General features: G+C 38.7%; 1 protein-coding gene across 1 annotated transcript in view; it reads left to right on the forward strand.

The window, feature by feature from the left end:
* The window catches only part of LOC138742472 (uncharacterized), a 250,679-nt gene that overhangs the window by 39,846 nt on the left and 188,682 nt on the right, over positions 1-22,151 (forward strand). The window contains exon 6 of the mRNA XM_069896948.1: positions 6,499-6,634. Within this exon, the coding sequence (XP_069753049.1) occupies positions 6,499-6,634 (136 nt within the window). The remainder of the gene's footprint in view (positions 1-6,498; positions 6,635-22,151) is intronic.

The raw sequence follows: 22,151 nt of genomic DNA on the forward strand, positions 1-22,151 counted from the left end.
ACTTTGCTGTGACACCCCCTTGTCAATGTATGCAGAGAATTGCTGCAATTTACTGCTTGTATGAGGAAAAATGGAGGATAGCCTATTATCATTCACTGATTTTTATCATTCAAATAATTTGTTTGAGACTGGCTGAAATTCTAGTCAGAGGTGCTTTCAATGTGGGATGAATTAAATCCTTTAACAATTTTGCCTCTAGCTTTCACTTTGCAAATGTTTAAAAACTTATCAGGGGCAGAGCAAATCCATGGTTATTCAATTAACAGCTGCCAAATTGCTTGAGGCCACTGTCAACCTGAAACAAGGTTTATCCACCTTCCCAGAAGATGTTTTGGTATGAATCTCTATCCTTTGGGTTCTGTTGCGTTAGACTGCTCTGAGATCAATTAATTTTATTTGTATTAAGGTCAAGATTTTTATTTTCAGTTGTTGCTAACAATGTCCATGCAACTTTTGGGTCTTTCAATGAGGTGCATAGAAATTGAACAGGCGAGTCAAAGCTAAATATGCTGGTCGCAAAACTGTATTAGAATGTTCAAAATACAATTCAAATGTCAAGCAAAACTTTTAAGAATTGACAGGTGATTTACTACCATTTCTCTCAGGAAACTTAATTTTTTCAAGCCTGAGGAGCAGCTGAACTGGAAAATTAGATGGAAATACTACTGTATAATGTCAGGGCTACCTGCTAGACAATGAATTGTGTTGATTTACTGCTTGAGTGATAAAATAGAGGATGGTCTCTTATCATTCACTGTGACAGATGATAGAACTGAAAAACATGTCACACTGCTTGGAAAGTTGATGGACATTTTCACCTCAAGAATGAAACAATTTATGAAAAGGCGTATTCTATAAAATGATGCAGCAAGCCTCCATTTTCATTGGTCTTCCTAGTTGATCTTCACAGATTATCAGGACATTAACAATGGATGAGTTATGTTCTTAGAAGAAATAATTAAAGATAAACCAGATTTTTTTTAAAAACTGGGTGATGTTTAGGCTGAAAATTGCAGGTCCGATGCAATTCGTACCTTTAAAACTATGATAGTACAGTGGAAAGAAGGCTTTTGTGAGTGGACTTTTGTCAATGTAGGGGTGAAATGAGAATTGTTAGAGAAGGTCGATTTCTGCCCAGTACCATTTTGTTTTTCTGGCAGTTTTTTTTTTGAGCCTTGTTGTAATTTATAATATTTTACCAGATTCATTATGTTTACAAGCGGATCAAGCAGAATGGAGGAGTTAATTGGAACTGACTGCAATCATTCTCTATGTTCAAGGTCTGTAAATTCAGAGAATTTGCATGAGCTGAGCATTGATTGGCATTAGGAACAAAACTGGAAATCACAGGATTTTGCAAAGGTTTCACAAAATCAGGAAAAGAGATTGAAGAAACCTGAATGTAGCTTGTGCTTAAATTTTCTTTGGATTATGTTGAAAATCATTTTAAGTGACTTGAGTACATCATTTATTCTTGGATTTGTTCCCAGGAACAAAGGAACTAAAGGTATCAAGCTGAGCAAGCAAGGCGAGTATATTCTCAAACCCACAAGTTCATAAGAAATACATGAGCTTCATTTGAATTCTTAATTAGAGATTTTTATGACAGATTATAATAAAACATTCTATATGTTAGCTATAAACCACAGGTCTGTCTGGCAGAAAGAGTTTTGTGGCTGGTCTAAGGGTCGGTTGTCAAACATCCTCTACTTCCCTTAAGTGAAAGTTACAGTGAATCTCATCATTAAAATCCGTCTTTGTCCCATGATATGGGAAAGGTCCCAGTGTGACTCTATTGTTGGAAGGCAATGGGATGTGGCCGTGACTGATGGCAGAGGACCTTTGCCATTTTGCGATGTGCAAAGTCCATTGCCTTCTATGTTAAGGACAGCAGAGGGACTCTAAGTGGGACTTGTTCATTTGCCAGAAGACGATCACAATGTTAGTCTTGTCAAACAATATCTGGAACATTCTCCTCATGTAAATGTAGGTTATGATGTGGACTTGTTACTGAAGTTGCCAAGTTTTAGGATTTCAGCAGGAATATTGCTTGCTTCTGTGACTTGCTACTTTTTATGTAGTATGTCATCTCATGGAGGTGGCCAGGAGTGGTGACGAGGCTGACTCGGATAGCTTGTGAAATCAAATCAAGGGTATCCATATTTTATTCACAAGTTGAGGCCCTTGAAATGTGGAGGGAGCATAAAGGTACTCACTTGGAAGGATTTAAATGTTTTTGTTTCAATGCAAGAAGTATTAGGAATAAGGAAGATGAACTTAGAACATGGATTAGTACTTGGAATTGCAATGTTGTGGCCAGGATTAGCTGATGCAGGTAACAGAGTTGAGTTGTTCAAAAGGGATAGGAATGGGGGGTGGGGAGAGTATCACAGCTCCAGAAAGGGTGGACATTGTGGAGGGATTGTCTACTGAGTCTGTGGGTGGAAGTCAGAAACAGGAAGGGAATGATCACTGCATTGGAAGTAGTCTATAAACCCCCAAATAGCCCTCAGGACACAGAGGAACAAATAAGTAGGCAGATTTTGGTAAGGTGTAAAATTAACATTGTAGTCATGGGAGACTTCAACTTCCCTAATATTGACTGGAAATGTCCTTATTGCAAGAGGGAGAGATTGGGCTGAGTTTATCAGGTGTATCCAAGAAGGATTCCTGTCACAGTATATGGACAAGCTGACTTGAGGAGAGCCCATACTGGATCTAGAACTGAGTAATAAACCTGGGCAGATGACATTACTCTCAGAGGGGGAGCTTTTAAGTGAAAGCAAATCCCTGACCTTTAGCTATCGACAAAGATAGGAACAGACCAATGGTAAAGTTTTTTTTAAAGACCGAGTTGTGGGTGCCTAGAATGCATTGCCAAGGGTGGTGGTGGAAGCTAGTACAATAGGGACGTTTAAAACCCCTTGAGTGTGAATGCAATAAAAATAGAGGTTTATAGGGTGTGAATTGGGGAAGGTTTAGATGGTTGAGTAGGTTTGTATAGGTCAGCACAGCATTGCAGATGGAAAGGCCTGTGCTATAATGTTCTGTTCCTTCCAACCGAACAGCCATGCAGGCCTTCAAGTTTACCCTGTTTTGACTCTTGAGCAATGTCAGTCCTTGGTATTGGAACTGCAGGTGGCATTTAATCTTACTGAAGGATTTGCACATGTCAAGGCTGCAATGAACTGCTTAAACCTCTATCCATCATCTGTTCTCTCGATCCCAGGTTTTCTGCTGGACCTTTTGCCTTTGAATGGGTGTAGAACAGGTTTTTTTTTTAAACTGTTTAGAAAAGATAGACTTTCCATTTATGATTAGCTCATTCATCTCATCATTCTCCTTCAACCAGCCTTCCTCACAAAAAATAATTAGATTTAACTTCAGGGCAGTCTAAACATACATATAGGTCTTGTAGGGTGGTATTTGTCAGGTTATTAAAGAGTTTAAAGTTTCAACTGTGATGCTCAACCCAAGACCATCTTGGAGTGCTGCACCATACTGCTACCCTTGTTTACAACCAAAATATGAATAAGTAATACTTACAAAATGTTACAGTAATTTAGAAAGCAACACAATCATCTTCTCTAATGATTAAAAATCCATGTAATATTTGTACCTTGATTTTTGAATTCATTCACCCTTTTGTAGTTGTCACTTACACATCAATGTTGTCTTCTTCTGGAAAGATTTCAAAATTTATATTCGTGTAGATCAGCTTAATATCCCAGAAGATTCCGTGTTTAATTGCTAGTTCCAGGTTATTGTCATGGTGTAGTGAGAGTTTATTTTGCTATCAGTTTTTTTTTCCGGCAGTTATTAGGCTCTTGAGCTTCCACAAGATATCTTAACCCTAAACATAAACTACTCCAGAGCCACCAAAAGATCTGTTGACGCTATTGTTATTTTTTTATTGCACTAATTGCAACTGTGAATATATATTTATATACTTTTGCATACCATTTTGATAGCAGCAAGAAAGAATTTCAGTGCATCTGAAATAATAAGCTTTCATCTTATCTCATCAGATTGAGTGTTAATTAGCTGGTCAGGATTGTCTTTCTTTTTCAATATTTTTATTGAATTTTATATAACAGTGCATACATAAAGGAAAGATGCACAAAACTAATACAAACTGTAACAGAGCAGACAATAGAGAAAGAAATTATTGTCCAACAATATTATTCCTAGGTAATTTGGAAAAAAGATTAAAAAGGAAAAAGGAGAGAAAAATATGTATAAACCCCAAATCATTCCTAAATTGTATGGCAATAAAGAAAAAAAAACTGGCCAGTAAAAATAAAGAAACACCAGAATCACAAAGAACCTGATTAAGATTCCCATTAGAGACTGTGAAAATAATTCAAAAAAGAACTCCAAAGATTGGGAAAGTTTATGACATTATATAACCATTGATTATGATTGGACGGGACAGCATCTTTCCATCTGATCAATATAACTTGTCTTGAATAAGAGGGGCAAAGGCTAATACCTCTGTTCAACCATCTGAAACCAGGCCACCAATGGGCCTTAGTCTGCTGCACATCATTCTTGTTAGTGCAAAGCTTATCTTGAGTGTACAAGGTCACATCTGCATTCTGTTACTCCTTAGTACTGGGTGACTCCTTCTCCGGTCCCATCTCATGATGTTTTTACCTTACAATAAGAGGGGAAAAGGCTAATACCTCTGTTCAACCATCTGAAACCAGGCCACCAACGGGCCTGGGGCTAGGTTGAGATTAATAATTATTGATAAAGTACAAAAAAAACTTCAATACTTGACAAAGATCAAAGAAGACCAAAACATATGAATTAATGACCTACCCTCATTCTTGCATCTGTCACAAAAATAACTAATAGTCAGATAAATATTAGCCTATTTAATTTTAGATCTATAAACTCTATGCACAACTTTGAATTGTAACAGATCCATGTTGAGTGGTGAATGTACTGAGACTACTCAACTTAAAAATAGAATTCCAAGAATCATCAGAAATAGAAATATGGAGGTCCTGCTGCCATGCCTTTTTAATTTTATCCACTGAAATTTGCCTTAATTTCAGCGGAACATCATGTACAATAGCTATTAACCTTTTCTGAGATGGTTGAAGATTGTAAATTGTTTCTATAAAATTTTGAAGATTAAGAATGGAGAAAGACCCTAATCTGAAAATATCTTTTTAAAAAAAAACGAGAATTTTATAAATTTAAAAGTTGCTCAAATGTAACAATATTATTATCAATAACAAAATAATTAAACATTTAATATCTAATCTGCACCATTCCTAAAAAGCAGAATTGGTCTGGATTGTCGAGCTTCTTGTGATTGGAATATACCTGGGCAATTTTCCATATTGCCAAGTTGATGCCAGTACTGTTACTCAACTTGGCTGAGCAGGTCCTCAGTACAACAGTTGGGATATTGTCCTATCTCACAGCATTTGCAGTTTTTTGATATTATCTGAATTGAAGTAACTTGGCTGCAGACTGTCTTCCATGATGGTGGAGAATTTGGAAACAAACCAAGATGAATCATCCACCCAGCACTTCAGGCGAAGCATGGTTATGAACGCTTTAGCCTTTTGCACTTGAGCTGGTCCCATGTAATCATTTAAGATGGGAATATTCTTGGATTCTCTTTTTCTTGTCAAATGTGTAGTTGCCCATCATCACTCACAACAACATGTGGTTGGACTATTGATTCTGAAATTGCTCAACTGTTTCATGGTGTTTTTGATATTGTATGTTGTCTGGTGTGGTTTTACAAGGCTGGCACCTCCATTTTAAGGAATGTCTAGTGCTGCTCCCGGCATGATGTGCATACATGTTGAAGCAGGATTGTTCCCCTGCCATATGATGACAATAATAGAGTAAAATAAATACCAGAACATGGGATGATAAATGTGGAATTAAATAATTCTTCTGCTAATGACCTATTTGATTATTTCCTCTCTCTACACAATGGGAGCATCTTGGTTGTGAAGATGGGCACTCCCTGTGTAGACTGTTACTTGGTGAAAAGGTGTTCAAATAATATTGGCAGCTCTTCCTAGACTGTTTATTGTGAGGGAATCTTTCTGTAAATGTTCTGAGGTTAGTAGCATTTTAGAAGTCTTGTTATAAAAATTTTTTTTTCAATTCATAATTTGTTCTGATCTTTTAAAAGGCTTTACAGTTGCTTGTAGAATTATTACTACAGTAAAACTTTTGGGATCTGGCGCCAATGGGGGAATTAGTAAATGCTGGATAAGTGAATTTTCTGGTTGCTTGAGATTGTGTGTGTTGCGTTAGTGGCAAACTAACGGCAAAGCACACCAAATCTAAACTTCTATATTTTTTCCTATTCTCTGATTTATTTATTTTTTCCCCAGTTGCTCGAGGCTGCGGTTACATGAATTCCAGATAACAGGGATTTTAATGTCTTTCCATTGGAAGTGTACTGTCAAATTATTACTTACCTAATTATTTTTGACTGCATTACTTTTATTTTTATTCCAGATCATGTTTTATTGAACCAGACTAATGGAGTACATCGTTGTGAGAAGAAACCTGTGCCAAATCTACACATTCTGGGGGTCCTTTTCCTGAATAAGTATTTGAGTATTGTTTTCAACATTCTTCTCATCCTACAATTGTAAGCAATGGTTTTTTTTTCATTTTGAAGATGTTTTTTCTGCCCAACCAAAACAGAAACTTTAAGCATAATGTAAATAATTTGTTGTCATTCACAGTGCTTAAGATTGATTCAGAAATATTGTTGCATCTTGAGGCTTATTTAAACCTGACCCAAAATTGTTTCCGATACATTTCAGATCCTTGATTGACTTAAGAATTTAGTGAGTTAGCTTAGCTTCAGTTTGTTTCCCTGTGCAGGCTTTTTTTTTAAATTATTTGGACTGTTGAGTATTTTTAATCTATGATTAATCAAGTAACTAAAATGTTGCATCCTGTGCCTTTCTGACCCTCTCCTTGCATTAACATTGAGCTGTATAACCAATTAGAATTAAGAATATTTTACATAGCAAATAAGGAAGAAAAGTTTTTTTTGGTGAAACGTGTAAACATTTCATCAAGAATGAATGAGCATTAAATAAAATGAATTCAGTAGCATTAAATAGCTTTAAATGTGAAACTAATTTTAATTATGCTTTAAAAGCTAGCATAATGAGGCAACAATATCTGCTTGGATACATCCATCACAGATTTTGAAATGGATATTCTGAGGGAAGCAGCCCCCACACCGATGATCAGTTTTCAGGGCCAGAGATATTGCACTTCATTCAACAAGTTTTTTTTATTAAAAAAGCAAGAATAATGCACAAGAACCTGAAATCATCAGGTTTGTTGATTTGAAATGTCTTTACCTCCTATGGACACGATGAGACCAGCTGAGTTCCTCCAGCATTTCTGTGTGTTTTCACTACAATCACAGTGACTGCAGATGTTTGTGTTTCCCTCCATTTGAAATTTATGTCCAATTACAAGAGCTGTAACTGCACAAATAGATGAGCAGGATATTATTAACACCATGTTCTGGATTTCCATAACTAATCATTATTATTATACAGTTTGACTTTGCGAAGGTCACCCAAAAACACAATTGAATGGTTTTAGTAAACACACAATGCTGGAGGACCAATCACGGTGCCTGCAAACCTTTGTGTTTTACTATTGAATGGTTTTAATTGGCTGCTAAACTCATAGGAGATTGAAGGGGAATCCATTGGAAGAAAATGCTTGTCAATGCAAAATTGCTGTTTTTGAAAAAAAAATTGGTCTTTATCTAATCCTAGATAGATGATACATTTGTTTTCCTGTTATATCCAAGCATCAGTAGCATCTCAAAAATAATAGTTAATTTTAAAATGCATCCTATTTGGTTAGTGAAGGATTGAAGTCTGTGTCCACCTAAGATTTGGATGAGTATGCACGAATTGGTACCTGCTAAAAACTTGTATATTTTGGAATCCAACCACCATTGTGCTATATTCTACTTGCATTGAGAACTGAAAATGTAAGATGAGAGTTCTTTTGAGATCTAACAAACTGTCCATTAGATCTCTTCACGATTCAAACCAGCCCCTCATGACCACCATTTGAATCTCTCCCTCCTCTTCTCCATGCTCAAGATTAACCTCAACTATTTTCAGTGCCTCTTGTTACAAGCCCAAAGGACCCCAAAACCCAGCAGCAATAGACATTCACCAAGACGAGTGGTTTTTAAAACAAGTTATTTTGTTTTCAGTGATTATCAGAAGTACACTACTCATCTCAGATTTCCAGTATCACTTTCTGCCTCCCACTACCAAGCTGATTTTGATCCCCCTGGAGATTCCATTTTGAGACATGAGGTTCTGGAGTTCTATTTGAAAGGGTGGCAGAGACAAAATCTCTCATTGCCTCTTAGCAGTATTTGAATGTTATTTGCAGTCACTATAAGGCAATGAGGTGGAAGATGAAGGTTAGTCTTGATATGATGGGATAAATCGTCACCTTCTGTGAAATAAAATTCCAGTCGTTTTGTAATTCTTCATCCATCCTTGGTGGCACAGAACATTGATTGGTTTCTAAGAGATTTGTTTTTCAGAGGATATTCATTTAATGCCACTGTTATTCAACCTAATTAAACTCCTGCTGTTCATGATTCGTTGGTATTCTGTTTGGCCATTGTTTCGCTAGGATTCTCCTAAATAGAATAATACCTAGTGTCGCCGAGAATATTCTCCCAGAATCACAGTGCGGCTTTCGCGCAAACAGAGGAACTACTGACATGGTCTTTGCCCTTAAACAGCTCCAAGAAAAGTGCAGAGAACAAAACAAAGGACTCTACATCACCTTTGTTGACCTCACCAAAGCCTTCGACACCGTGAGCAGGAAAGGGCTTTGGCAAATACTAGAGCGCATCGGATGCCCCCCAAAGTTCCTCAACATGGTTATCCAACTGCACGAAAACCAACAAGGTCGGGTCAGATACAGCAATGAGCTCTCTGAACTCTTCTCCATTAACAATGGCGTGAAGCAAGGCTGTGTTCTCGCACCAACCCTCTTTTCAATCTTCTTCAGCATGATGCTGAACCAAGCCATGAAAGACCTCAACAATGAAGACGCTTTTTACATCCGGTACCGCACGGATGGCAGCCTCTTCAATCTGAGGCGCCTGCAAGCTCACACCAAGACACAAGAGAAACTTGTCCGTGAACTACTCTTTGCAGACGATGCCGCTTTAGTTGCCCATTTAGAGCCAGCTCTTCAGCGCTTGACGTCCTGTTTTGCGGAAACTGCCAAAATGTTTGGCCTGGAAGTCAGCCTGAAGAAAACAGGTCCTCCATCAGCCAGCTCCCCACCATGATTACCAGCCCCCCCCACATCTCCATTGGGCACACAAAACTCAAAACGGTCAACCAGTTTACCTATCTCGGCTGCACCATTTCATCAGATGCAAGGATCGACAACGAGATAGACAACAGACTCGCCAAGGCAAATAGCGCCTTTGGAAGACTACACAAAAGAGTCTGGAAAAACAACCAACTGAAAAACCTCACAAAGATAAGTGTATACAGAGCCGTTGTCATACCCAAACTCCTGTTCGGCTCCGAATCATGGGTCCTCTACCGGCATCACCTACGGCTCCTAGAACGCTTCCACCAGCGTTGTCTCCGCTCCATCCTCAACATTCATTGGAGCGCTTTCATCCCTAACGTCGAAATACTCGAGATGGCAGAGGTCAACAGCATCGAGTCCACGCTGCTGAAGATCCAGCTGCGCTGGGTGGGTCACGTCTCCAGAAAGGAGGACCATCGCCTTCCCAAGATCGTGTTATATGGCGAGCTCTCCACTGGCCACTGTGACAGAGGTGCACCAAAGAAAAGGTACAAGGACTACCTAAAGAAATCTCTTGGTGCCTGCCACATTGACCACCGCCAGTGGGCTGATCTCGCCTCAAACCGTGCATCTTGGCGCCTCACAGTTTGGCGGGCAGCAACCTCCTTTGAAGAAGACCGCAGAGCCCACCTCACTGACAAAAGGCAAAGGAGGAAAAACCCAACACCCAACCCCAACCAACCAATTTTCCCCTGCAACCGCTGCAACCGTGTCTGCCTGTCCCGCATCGGACTTGTCAGCCACAAACGAGCCTGCAGCTGACGTGGACATTTACCCCCTCCATAAATCTTCGTCCGCGAAGCCAAGCCAAAGAAGAAATAGAATTACTGGCTGTGATAGCAACTACTTGATAGCAAGTGAGTGAAACAGTTGAAGTTGATAGTTAATATCTTTACTAAATTTCTGCCATGCTGATCACACAATCTGTAATTAATGAATAACGTGAAAGTATTTGATTTTCATAGCTGGCTCAATAATTGAGAAAGAGATGCTGACCTCTAATCATGTCTTTTAGACCTATTTTTTCACTTTGTTAAAAGGAAGAGTTAAAATAGAACTAGCACTTGTTCACAAATGGAAATCGAATAAGAAGAATATTCATTGGAGTAGTTTTATGATTTTGCACTTTGAAGTGATTGAAGAGGAGCTATTTAGATTGCAGTGGGCATACTGTCATTGTCGGTTATCTTGGTACAATAGTCAAGTAGTGCTTTGTGTGTCACAATAGCCTGCCTCATCTGTGCTTTGCTACCAAGAGCGATTATAGTCAATATTGCCCTTAACTTTTATCTGACTCTCACCATCCAGTTTCCCATATGCATTATAAACCTATTTGCCATCTGCTGCTGACATTTTAAAAATTACTGATTTTGTGCTTGGTGTTGGTCTTCTTACAGTATCAAAATGTATCTATGTCCATAGTTCATGGACTGAACGGAGCCCAGTCTTTCAACATTTCTTTCATTCCTATTTTGAACAGTGGGAGAACATTATCTAGTAAGCTTGGCTCATGTTCATTTGTTGGCTAAAATGATTTTAAAAATCCGAGTAAGCTGTGGTACCAGCAAAAGTGATTTGAACTTTACAGTGGTGCAGCAAGGTCGTATGTGTCGCCCCACTCCTTTGATAACCTGAGTTTGTGATCCAAATATCAGTCATACACCAAGAGAGGGAAGGATGAATTAGAGATGACATTGAGAATCCAGCAAAAAAAATATACCAGCTGAATGGGAGGAAATGATTGGCTGTTAATATAAATGTGGTTGCAGATAAGGAAATTTGATATCAGAATTACATGCGAGTTTATTCTTCATTTTAAGCATCATTGCTTTCATGGAGCCTCATCATCAATTGAAGCTTGAGAGAATTTTTTTTTTTTTGGTCTGCTCCCATTCCTTTGGGAGGTAGTGTCAAACTCTTTAATCAATTATTTCCTTTTCCGCACACTTCTGTGCTCAATATGCTGGGTACATTCCTTTCCCTGTCCCCTTCACCTTCCATCATGGAAAAACTGGTATCAAATCATTCAAAGCTAAGATTGACAGCAGCGGTCCTGGGCAGAAGGAATTGTCTTTGTCTCTTTGGCCTCTTCCATCTTGTTTTTCCTTTCAATAATACAATGAATTTGAAGACTTTCACAACTCATTATTCAGGAAGTAGCACCAAAGATTAATCGAATACATGCAGTTTGTCATCTTGAAGACCCTAAGATCAAAATTGAGAATGCTTAAGACCATAAAGGTACAATGGATAACTCTTTGAGATCATGAAAGTTCAACACTTGCTGAAAGCACTGCAATAGGTACCTCTCTTGCAGAAAATAAAGATGAGTTATTGCTTCTTGTAGTAAGCAGGTGTCAAAATGTTCATACACTGTTAAGTGCACTGCAAGCTTCCTTATGTGGTGGATGACACCGCGCCCCCCCTTCCAGGTCTTGTGTGGATTGCAGACCCAAAGGTTTCATGCTGCGATAATCTATATGGCTGCAGGAGGAGCCATCCTGATCACAACTACAAATGGCTTAATCTGATGGAACATCTTGGAGCAATTACACCAGAAATCAATCCATTCATGATTGAGATGTTACTCAGATTCAATTATTCTTAAATTTTCAATTTTCTTTCCAAGCAACAGCAGAGAAGGTGGAGCATTTAAGCAGAGATTCTGACATTTTGGAGTCATATTTTAAGGAACTGCTGCGGTCCTTGTTAATATTGTTCCACTGATGTCCTAGAAAATTTAGATCAACTAATAGGCATCTTTTAATTTTTTTTTAGAGGATTTAGACATGCAGCAAGTCATGCCTGTGGTGATCCAATATACCATTTAACCTATAAATCTCATCTGTTTTTGAAATGTGGGAGGAAATGAGCTCCTGGAGGAAACCCTTGCAGTCCCTGAGAGAACTACAATTTCCTTACAGACAATGCCAGATTCATACATTGCTCATTGATGCTACCAGTGTCGTGATAACTGTTGTTTACTCCAAAAATACAGGATAGAAATGCAACTTAATGTGCACTTGTAAAATTCATAGTTCTTCAAGTTATTTGCTTGACTGGCAGCCACCATGCCAAGTTGGGTAACTTGTAGATTAATATTGTCCTTCTGGAAACTGGCCATTCAGCCCGCCATATCTAAGCCAACCAGTGAGGGTCTATCTGATATTGATCCCATCTTCTAGAACCTCACCCATAGGTAATTCAAATGCTTGTCCAGACAATTCCTAAACACTTTTATCCCTCCATGGCTTCTGGGTGAAATGTACTAATTTTTCTTAAAATATTTTTATTGAGTTTAACATATAAAATTGCATCCAAAATTTTATGGAAAATCTATTACAAGTCATCTCATATACATACAAGTACAATATAAAATGATGGAACTACATTAAACAGTTCCTTAATCCACATGAGAAACAGGTTATTGAATTTATCAATGATAATCATGGAGAAACCAATATTTTCCAAATTAATCCAAATAAAAATTGATAAAAAGAAAAAAACAATGAAAACCTAAAAACTAAATCTAATTCCCCCCTCCCTCTAATCAAGGGAAATTGTAGATCGGATTGTGACCTCCAGACTTCAGGCAGAGAATCTCCAGAACATTCAAAATTCTTAATTCTTCCAATCATAGTGTTCTATGAATGGGCCCCATATCTTTATAAATTGAAACTTTATATCTTTAATGTTGAATTTAATTTTCTCCAAGCTTAAATAGGACATTACATCATGTAACCACTGTGTATGGGTAGGTGAAGAGTCATCTTTCCATTTCAATAAAATTGCTCATCTGGCTAAAACTTTCTCCTGAGTTACTGACAGAGGTATATCTGGCTCATGTGAAAAACCAAACAAAGCAATTAATGGACATGGTTCTATTTTGATTTTAAGAATCATTGATAAAGATTGGAAAATGTCATCAAAATCTGTAAATTTGGGCACTTACAAAACATATGAATCAGTAAAACTTTAAAAATTTTACACTTCTTACATAGTGGATCAATATCTGCATAAAAACAAGATAATTTAAGTTTGGATGTGTGTTTTATGTATCATTGTAGAAAATAATCTTTTCAGCCGTCTCTGCTGGATGTAGGTTTTGAGGAATTGTATAGATTAGACATCCAAAGTTGTAAGGATCTTTTCATTTGAGATAACTTTACCTCTTTTGAAAAATTATCAGTCAAATTTAATCTTTCTAACAGACATTTTTTTAGATATTTACAAGTTAGACATTTTGTTCAGTCCATGCTTTCTGATTTTCCTCTAATCTCAAATACTAATACTCTTGATTTTTTTTTTTAACTTATTGTATTTTTCCCCCACAGTGGATTAATATCATATTTATAATGATTTATTGGATTTAAGATCAGTCTCACTGGTTGTGATTAAGAGTGATTGGGAACAAGATTTGAACCTAACATTTTCAGATAAAGATTAGTACTCTACCCTCAACTTGATTAATGATTCTTCACTTTGTGCAAGGCATTATTTATTATAATTTAAGGTGGTACACAGAACTTAAATGATCTCATACTAATTTTTAATAGGAATTTTTTAATCATTTGTACAATCTCGACTACATATTTCTGATTTGAATTAGTAGAATTTAAATGGGACTACCTCTTGATCTGCCTAACCAGAGGTTCATAACAAGAAGGACAAAGGATCTTCTTGGGCTCATCAAAAAGATGAGCATTTAGCATCTTCTCTGGCTTTCAGACTTGCTCCCAAAATTTCTTACTCCTCCTAGATACGACCTGTTAGATGGTACCTTCTAACAAAATGCCAACAAATTTCCAACCTGGCCTGAAGGGCAAGCAGCATGTTTGATTTCTGCTTATCGCAAATGCCAGTTCAAAGGTTTGCTCAGACCTATACCATATCCATCTTTCAATCCTGGAAATGTGGCAGGTTCATGCTAATATTGACAGTCCTTTGTTAATTCTGATTAACGGTCCTTACTGGAACAGTCGTGTTTATTTATGATAGTAAATCAAAGGTTTGTTTCATACTTATTGGAATATATTTTGGATTTCTAATTTTAATTAACGTAGCATCTCTTGAAAATCCATTTTGATGGAGAACCTATCACCAGGGAATTTCCCAGGAGTACTCCTTTAATTGCTGAATGTAGCTTTTTAATGAAGCTGTCTCCTGTTAGCCCTACATTAACTGAAAAAGAAACAAAGACAAAAATAACAAAGATTCCAAATGCGTAGATTATACTGAGAAAAATAAAAACATAATTTCTTTGTTTAATGTTGCAGGAGTGAAGCTGGAAGTAAACTATAAATGATCACACTACATTAAATTGAGATTTTAACCATTGACTTCTCTGTGCTCTTACAACAGTTTAGTGCCTTGGTGTTGACTGAGCAGGGATGAATTTCGAGATAACAAGGCACCACCCCTTCACAATAAACCACACATTGGGCAGCAATCAGCAAGAAAGGGGAAATCAATGGCTCGTTATTAATTTCAAAGGTCAAAAGCTGGGAAAATGCTCCAGTGTATTAAAGACATTAGTATGTTCATTGATGCTTTTACCAGTGCACTGCACATTAAATGTAAATTTTAAACTTAAAATTAGACGTACAGCACTGTAACAGTCCATGAGAAGGTGCTGTCAATTGACCTACACCCTCAACATGTTTTAAATGGTGGGTGGAAACCAGAGCACCCGGAGAAAACCCACACAGACACAAGGAAAACATACAAACTCCTTACAGACAGTACCGGATTCGAACCCCCGTTGCTGGCACTGTAACGGCGTTGCGCTGATCACTACGTTAACTGTGGCGCCTACATTATATAGGATATTTTGTAGATTGTTTTGAGGCTTACCAGAAAAGTACAATATTTGACCATTTATGTTTGAAAATGTTTTCAGTAAATTTAGATGACCTTTTGTGCTTCTATGATACTTGTTCTCTGCTCATTGACCTAAAACTTGGATAGAAAGGACTATCTTTTTTCTTGAATGGGTTTATGATTTGGAACCTTCCAAATCAATGAGTGACACAGCAGTCATTCGACATTCCAAATTGTGATAGTCTCACTGTCTTTTTTCCATGAGAGGTGACATTGTTCCCCATGGAATGTCCTATTAAATGATTGATTAGGGAAAAAAATAGTTGACCTTGTTCAGATCTGAACCTATCACTGAAGTTCTCTCAACATAATCATGTGTTAAAACTGATGTGTTTTTTTTTCCCTCTGCGTAGCAGTGTAGCTTGAAGGGCCTTTCTGAGCAGGTCTGGGAAGCCAACTGAGCATCCTTTTGAAAGACTTCCAATACTCAGTCCCCCAAATCCAGACTGCTTTCCTTAAACAGATTCAATGATCTTTGATGAGATCTGATTAGAGTATCTAATCTTGTTTCTATCTTCAGAGAGGGTACTTGACCTACTGGATTACTTTGGCTCTTTCTGTGTTGTTTGAGATTTGCAGCCAAAGTGGTTTTTTTTTTTAACTTGCTTCAACCTCTTCCTCGCTCTTCTCAGCTCCCCAATTTCATATGCTTCAGAATGACACTGCATGTGAAGGAAAACAATCAAGGCCCTTTCAGTTCTCAACATCTTGGGCCTCAGCACAATATGATTCCATCCATTGTCATGCAACAGATTAATTAGTTTGTAAATTTGCTTTGGTAAACTTGGACAAATTGTGGATCCAGTGCGGCACAAGAATCTGAGTGGAGAATGAATAGTGTTGATGGAATAATTGAACTGAATTTGACAAGTGTCTCACAACTGACTTGTGTAAATGGCATGTATACCATTGTACAAAATTGAACATATTAAGTGGTGTACTTTGGATTTAAGACAGGAATTTCCCTATGGAGTTGAGAAATGCTTATTAATAATGCCAGTGATAACTAGCAAGACCCATCTTTACTTTAAACAATTTAGATAATTACTAATTGAAAATAGAGCCAATTTTCATATCAGGTTTGTGCATATAATTTCATTTGAATACACTGTGAATGGTTTTTCAAATTTGATGCAGATCCCAGATAAATTAATCATACAATGTTAACATATTAGGTCTCAAATCTTAATTTTTGAAAATTGTTTGAATGGAATTGCAGACAGTACAGCTAATGTACCTAATTAAAATTCCCAACTTTCAATTTCATGTTAGGAAAGTAACTGCGAAATGTAAAGACTAATGTTTCCTCAAAGCTGTTACCAACACCATGGAGTAATGTCAAAGTTCATGATAATATCTAGCAGTATTGGGGATTAGTCCATAGCATAGATCAAGATGCTGGGTAGGTCACGTCTCCAGAATGGAGGACCATCGCCTTCCCAAGATCGTGTTATATGGCGAACTCTCCACTGGCCACCGTGACAGAGGTGCACCAAAGAAAAGGTACAAGGACTGCCTAAAGAAATCTCTTGGTGCCTGCCACATTGACCACCGCCAGTGGGCTGATCTCGCCTCAAACCGTGCATCTTGGCGCCTCACAGTTCGGCGGGCAGCAACCTCCTTTGAAGAAGACCGCAGAGCCCACCTCACTGACAAAAGACAAAGGAGGAAAAACCCAACACCCAACCCCAACCAACCAATTTTCCCTTGCAACCGCTGCAACCATGTCTGCCTGTCCCGCATTGGACTTGTCAGCCACAAACGAGCCTGCAGCTGACATGGACTTTACCCCTCCATAAATCCTCGTCCGCGAAGCCAAGCCAAAGAAAAAGAAAAGAAAGAAAGATCAAGATATACACCAAAGGTATTAAGAAAAAGATGTACTTGTAAGTTATTTGAACATTACGTGGAAAATCAATCAAAATATCTTTGTTTGCTAAGATTAGTTAGTGTGAGTAACTAATAAATGACCTGTTTCACATTTATATTTTTTCTCATTTGACCAATACAGCAGTTTTAAACCCTTCACTCCCACATCTTTGGAAATCAATCACGAGCATCAGAGTTTATTGTCATGAACATGTCATGAAATTAATTGTTTTCACCGTGCAAATATTTGCTATAAATTGCATTTAAAAAGAAATAGTGGAAGAGAAATGGAGAAAGTGACATAGTGCCTGTGGTTCATTGTCCATTCAGAAATCTGATGGCAGAGGGGAAGAAGTTGTCCTGGTTTTCAGGCACCTATATTTTTTCCAGATAGTAGCAGTGAAGAGGGAGGTGGGGGACCTTGAGGATAGAGGCTGCTCTCTTAAGTCTGACTCTTGTAGGTGACTTCAATAAGCTGAAGACTGGTGTCTGTGATATTGTTTGCTGAGTTAACAACTTTCTGGTTTTTTTTTTCCTTTCTTGTGCATTGGCACCTCCATAGCCAACAGTGATGGAACCAAACCGAATGCTCTCCACGATACACCTGTAGAAATTTTTGAAGAGTCTTTGGTAACATACCAAAACTCTTTACCAAGTATAGCCATTGGCAAGCCTTCTTTATGATTGCATCGACATGGAGGCCCCAGGATAGATCTTCAGAGATGTTGACCCTCAGGAATTTGAAGTTCTTGACCCTCTCCTGTGCTTACACCTCAATGAGGGCTTGTTTGTGTTCTCCTAATTTCCTCATGAAGTCCACAAGTAGCTCCTTGGTTTTCCTAATGTTGAGTGCAAAGTTCTTGTTGAGGTACCACTCAACTAGCTGATCTATTTCCCTCCTGTGCACTTCATCATTGCTGTATGTGATTCTGCCGACAATTGTGGTGTCAGCAGCAATTTTAAAGGTGGTTTTTTGAATTATGCATCGCCTCGTAATTGTGGGTATAGAGTGAGTCGAGCACACCTAGTTGTTGAGTCTATATTGATTGTCATTGAGGAGGAGATGCTGTTTCCAATTCGTACTGGCTGGCTTTCCGATGAGAATGTCAAGGATCCAGTTGCTGAGTGGGGGTTTAGAGGCCCAAGATTTGGAGCTTGTTGACCAGCACTGAAAGGTTGATGGTTGAAAGCTGAGCTGTAGTCAATAAAGAGTAGCCGGGTGTAACTTCCCTCTAGACCTGGAATTATTTCTTCTGGGGAATTTGGCAGTTATAAAAGTGAACTTCTGAAGTAAATCTAAATTTATTAAAATTGTCTTGTCAATGGCCAGGAAATGTATAGCGATAATATGGAAATCCAATTCCCTACTTCACATTGATTGTTGGAACATGGAAGTGTAAAGTTTTACTCCCCTTGAGAAGATCAATTATAGTCTTAAGATTAGATATAGTATGTTTGAAGTTTGGCAACCTTATTTAGATTACTAAATAATATCACTAGTTCTCCACTCAATCTCCAATCTGGGCATTTCCCAGATTGTATAATTTATTTCAATATTTGTCAATTGGTATACTCCTTATTAGAAATATAATACTTTTAAAATGATGTGACTCTGAGATGTCAAACCTTGCTCCTGTTGTTTTTTTTACTTTTCTATTTTATATTTTGTCTGTCCCCTTTCTGAAATCTGGGGAGGAGGTGCTGGGAGATGAGGGCCTCTCCTTTTTATTTTTATTTTTTGGACCTTATGAATGTTTTTCTGATTTTTAATTCAATGTATTATTGTTATTATATTAATTGAGTCCTAGATTCTGTATTTTCTTAAAACTTAAATAAAATATTCAAAAAAAAGAGTCGCCGGATGTATATGTCACTGTTGTCTAGGTCCAGATCTGAGTGGAGAACTAGTGATATTGTATCTGCTGTGGAGTGATTGTGACGGTAGGCAAATTGAAGTGGGTCCAGATCTTTACTTGGGTATGAGTTAGTTCTGGCCATGACCAACCTCTCAAAGCATTTCATCACAGCAGACGTGAGTGCTACTGGGTGATGGTCATTGAGGCAGCTCACTCTACTCTTCTTGGGTACTGGGATAATTAATGCTCTTTTGAAGCAGATGGGAACCTCCTGTAACGTACCAGATAGCAATGATTTTTAAAAATGAGCCCAGATGGTGTTTTATTTAAAATAATATTTTTAATTATTATAAACAATAATATAACACTTTATCTAATTAACTAACTTATCTAAACTTAACTAAATTTATCTACTCTTATCTAACTTAAACCCCAACTGTACCCAAATATATTGGTGTGTGTGGACTACCCAAAGCAACTTCAGCTCAAAGCCCAATTTTCATAAGGCAGTTCGGAGTTCAGTTTTGGAAATTTAGTGATGACATGTGGGCTTGAAATAGAGGTGACACAGGCTTTGAATGGTTGAGACTCTGAGGCCCTTAGATGAATGTGACACACAGGCTTTAGATGGATCAGGCACGCAGGCCTTGGATGAAATGAGCAGTTTATGACTGTGCCACCCTTTACCCAACCCTGCCGCCATTTGAATGATGATAAATGTTTATTTTGAGCAATTTGCTGCATTTGGAATCTCACCAGCCGCTCTGAGACCACAGTCAAGGAGCATTGAGTAATATGATGCAAACTTGAGGCTTTGTGTAGGATGTGATGGTGATAGAGCACACTTAGCTGAAATATAATCGGCCCAGTGGAGGGCAGCAGACTGCATGTGGTGTGACTGGAGCAGTATTGATCAGCATGCCATGCTGCCTTTAGACATTGAGGGACTAGCTCATGGCATGTGGCAAAATTGACATGTAATGCCTACACTTAGTGGCACTATCGTAAAGGTTCCAACCCCAATGCTCCTTTTACCTGTCATGTGTCTGACAACAAACAGTGAAATACTCAGCTTGCATTTAATAAAGAGAACTTTGGTCATCTTGTATATGCAACAATAGATGTCCAAACATTGTGATGATGCAAATATTGTCATCAATAGGCTGAAAGTTCATGCTCAAGGCCACTGCTGTCGCCATAGGCATTAAACATCGGAATTTGGAGTTGTGGTTGTGTTGGTGGCAGACATTGCTGACACACCAATGAGTGGAAGAATTGCTTCTTGTGCATGGACATGTATAACAGTGCTTTCCATCACTCTCTTCCTCCTTCCTAGGCTCAGAAGCAGCTTCTCACGTGCACGCCTGATCCTCTTTTTCCCGATCATGATGCTCTTTGAGGGAAAAGCCTACATCCAAGTTGAGGAGTAACTGAATTGACTGTTGAAAATTAGAATTGGAATGAACCAAGTGAAATGGAACAGTGGCTGAAATATTGAGTGAATAACAAGCTCATAAATGGTCAATGATCCCTTTCAATAAAGCAGAAGACTGTGGTGTTTTGGGGGGTTGGTGGTATGACTTCTGACTGCTGCAGGACACCATCCATCTCATTCCCCACCAAACCAAATATGACCCTTATTACAAGTTCCTATTTCATTTAGAGTGAGTATCACCTTAAGGGTTAGAACAGGCTGCGACCATTCACAGTCTGAAACCCAGTACCAACAATTTGTACAGACTATACCCAAAGTTAATACTTGGAGGAAAAGGGAGAATGTTTGTTGCTTTATCCAGGGGCACAGGTGGCGAGAGAATTGTGTGAATGGATTGGAGGGAAACAGGATTGATTATTCACTACCAGCCATCTCCTGGAACGCTGAGGTGGAGTGACTCTGTGTGAAATGGGCAATTCAGCTAATTCTTCCTTCGCTGCTTTCTTCACTTGCTTGCTGTGTCTGCATTCAAACCGTCAATGACTGATGCATCCTGCAGCCTCTTGGAATCTTCACTTTTAAATTGCTATCCACAGACTTGGAGAGAGATATTCAATAACTTTGTCTAGGTATGTTGTAAAGAGCTCGGGTTCCTACACTGAATGTGGTAGTACTCTGCCTGCCGATCTAAAAAGGCAGCTGAAGAACACACAGATACCTGTGGGTGACTTGATGTGAGGAAACCACACAAGCTGCTGACAACTGCAGTCAAAGGACACACACCGGTCTCTGGACTGCTGGAGCACGAGCGGTGCCAAGGGGACCATTCGCAGGCATGGCCCCTCCTTGCGAGGTGATATGCTCCCGTACACATGTGTGGCATTGTCCCCCTCCTTAGTGAAGTGATATGCCCCCATACGCTCGCGGCCATTGCTCACTGTCAGACCCGCCTGCGTTATTAGCATGCTTCAAGCGTCAGTAGCATCCAGCTTGGCACACACTAATGTTAAAGGGTCAGAGGAGGTTCACATCTGCTAGGCAAGTGGGTCACCACCAGCTCCCACCCACTGAGCAGTTTACAGTTTATGACTGTTGGACAGTGCCCCACCCTGAGGCCCTCCTCTAACACTCATTCTGGTGCTAACCCTGTGCTGGAGACTGGCTGAAGGTGCCAGTTATCAGAACTGGGATGCAATAGGATGCTGATGGCATTGAATGCTTTCTGATCGTGTTGGAGGTTTGGAGCTGAAGCTCAGGTTGCCAATGGTTTGGACTGAAGTCTGCAGCTGCAGGAGTGCTGGAGATGAATCCACGGACACTCAGTGACACTGAGGTACTTTTTTTTTTCCCTTTCTCTGACTGTAAGAAGTGCTGGGCAACTTCTGCTGATGGAGAAACTTTGCCTTAAGGCAGACTAAAGGCAACTTTGTGTGATATTCCATCTGTTTATTACATGGTTATAAAAGCGTCTTGAATCACCACATTCTGCGTCTGCCTGCCAACCACGTCAATGCATTATCTCTATAGTGTTCTCTAGTTTTGCACTCCAATTTGTGGTGCATGACTTTATCAAAAGGCTTTTGAAAGTCCAAATGCACCACATCAACTGGTTCACCAGTATCCAATCTATCAGTTACATCCTCCAAAAATTCTAGAGGATTTGTCAAATATGATATCCTATTTGCAAATCCATGCTGGCCATGACAAATCCTGTCCTCCGAATGTGCTGC

This window comes from Narcine bancroftii, chromosome 9, assembly GCF_036971445.1.
Source record: "Narcine bancroftii isolate sNarBan1 chromosome 9, sNarBan1.hap1, whole genome shotgun sequence".
In the NCBI taxonomy this organism is placed as follows: domain Eukaryota; kingdom Metazoa; phylum Chordata; class Chondrichthyes; order Torpediniformes; family Narcinidae; genus Narcine; species Narcine bancroftii.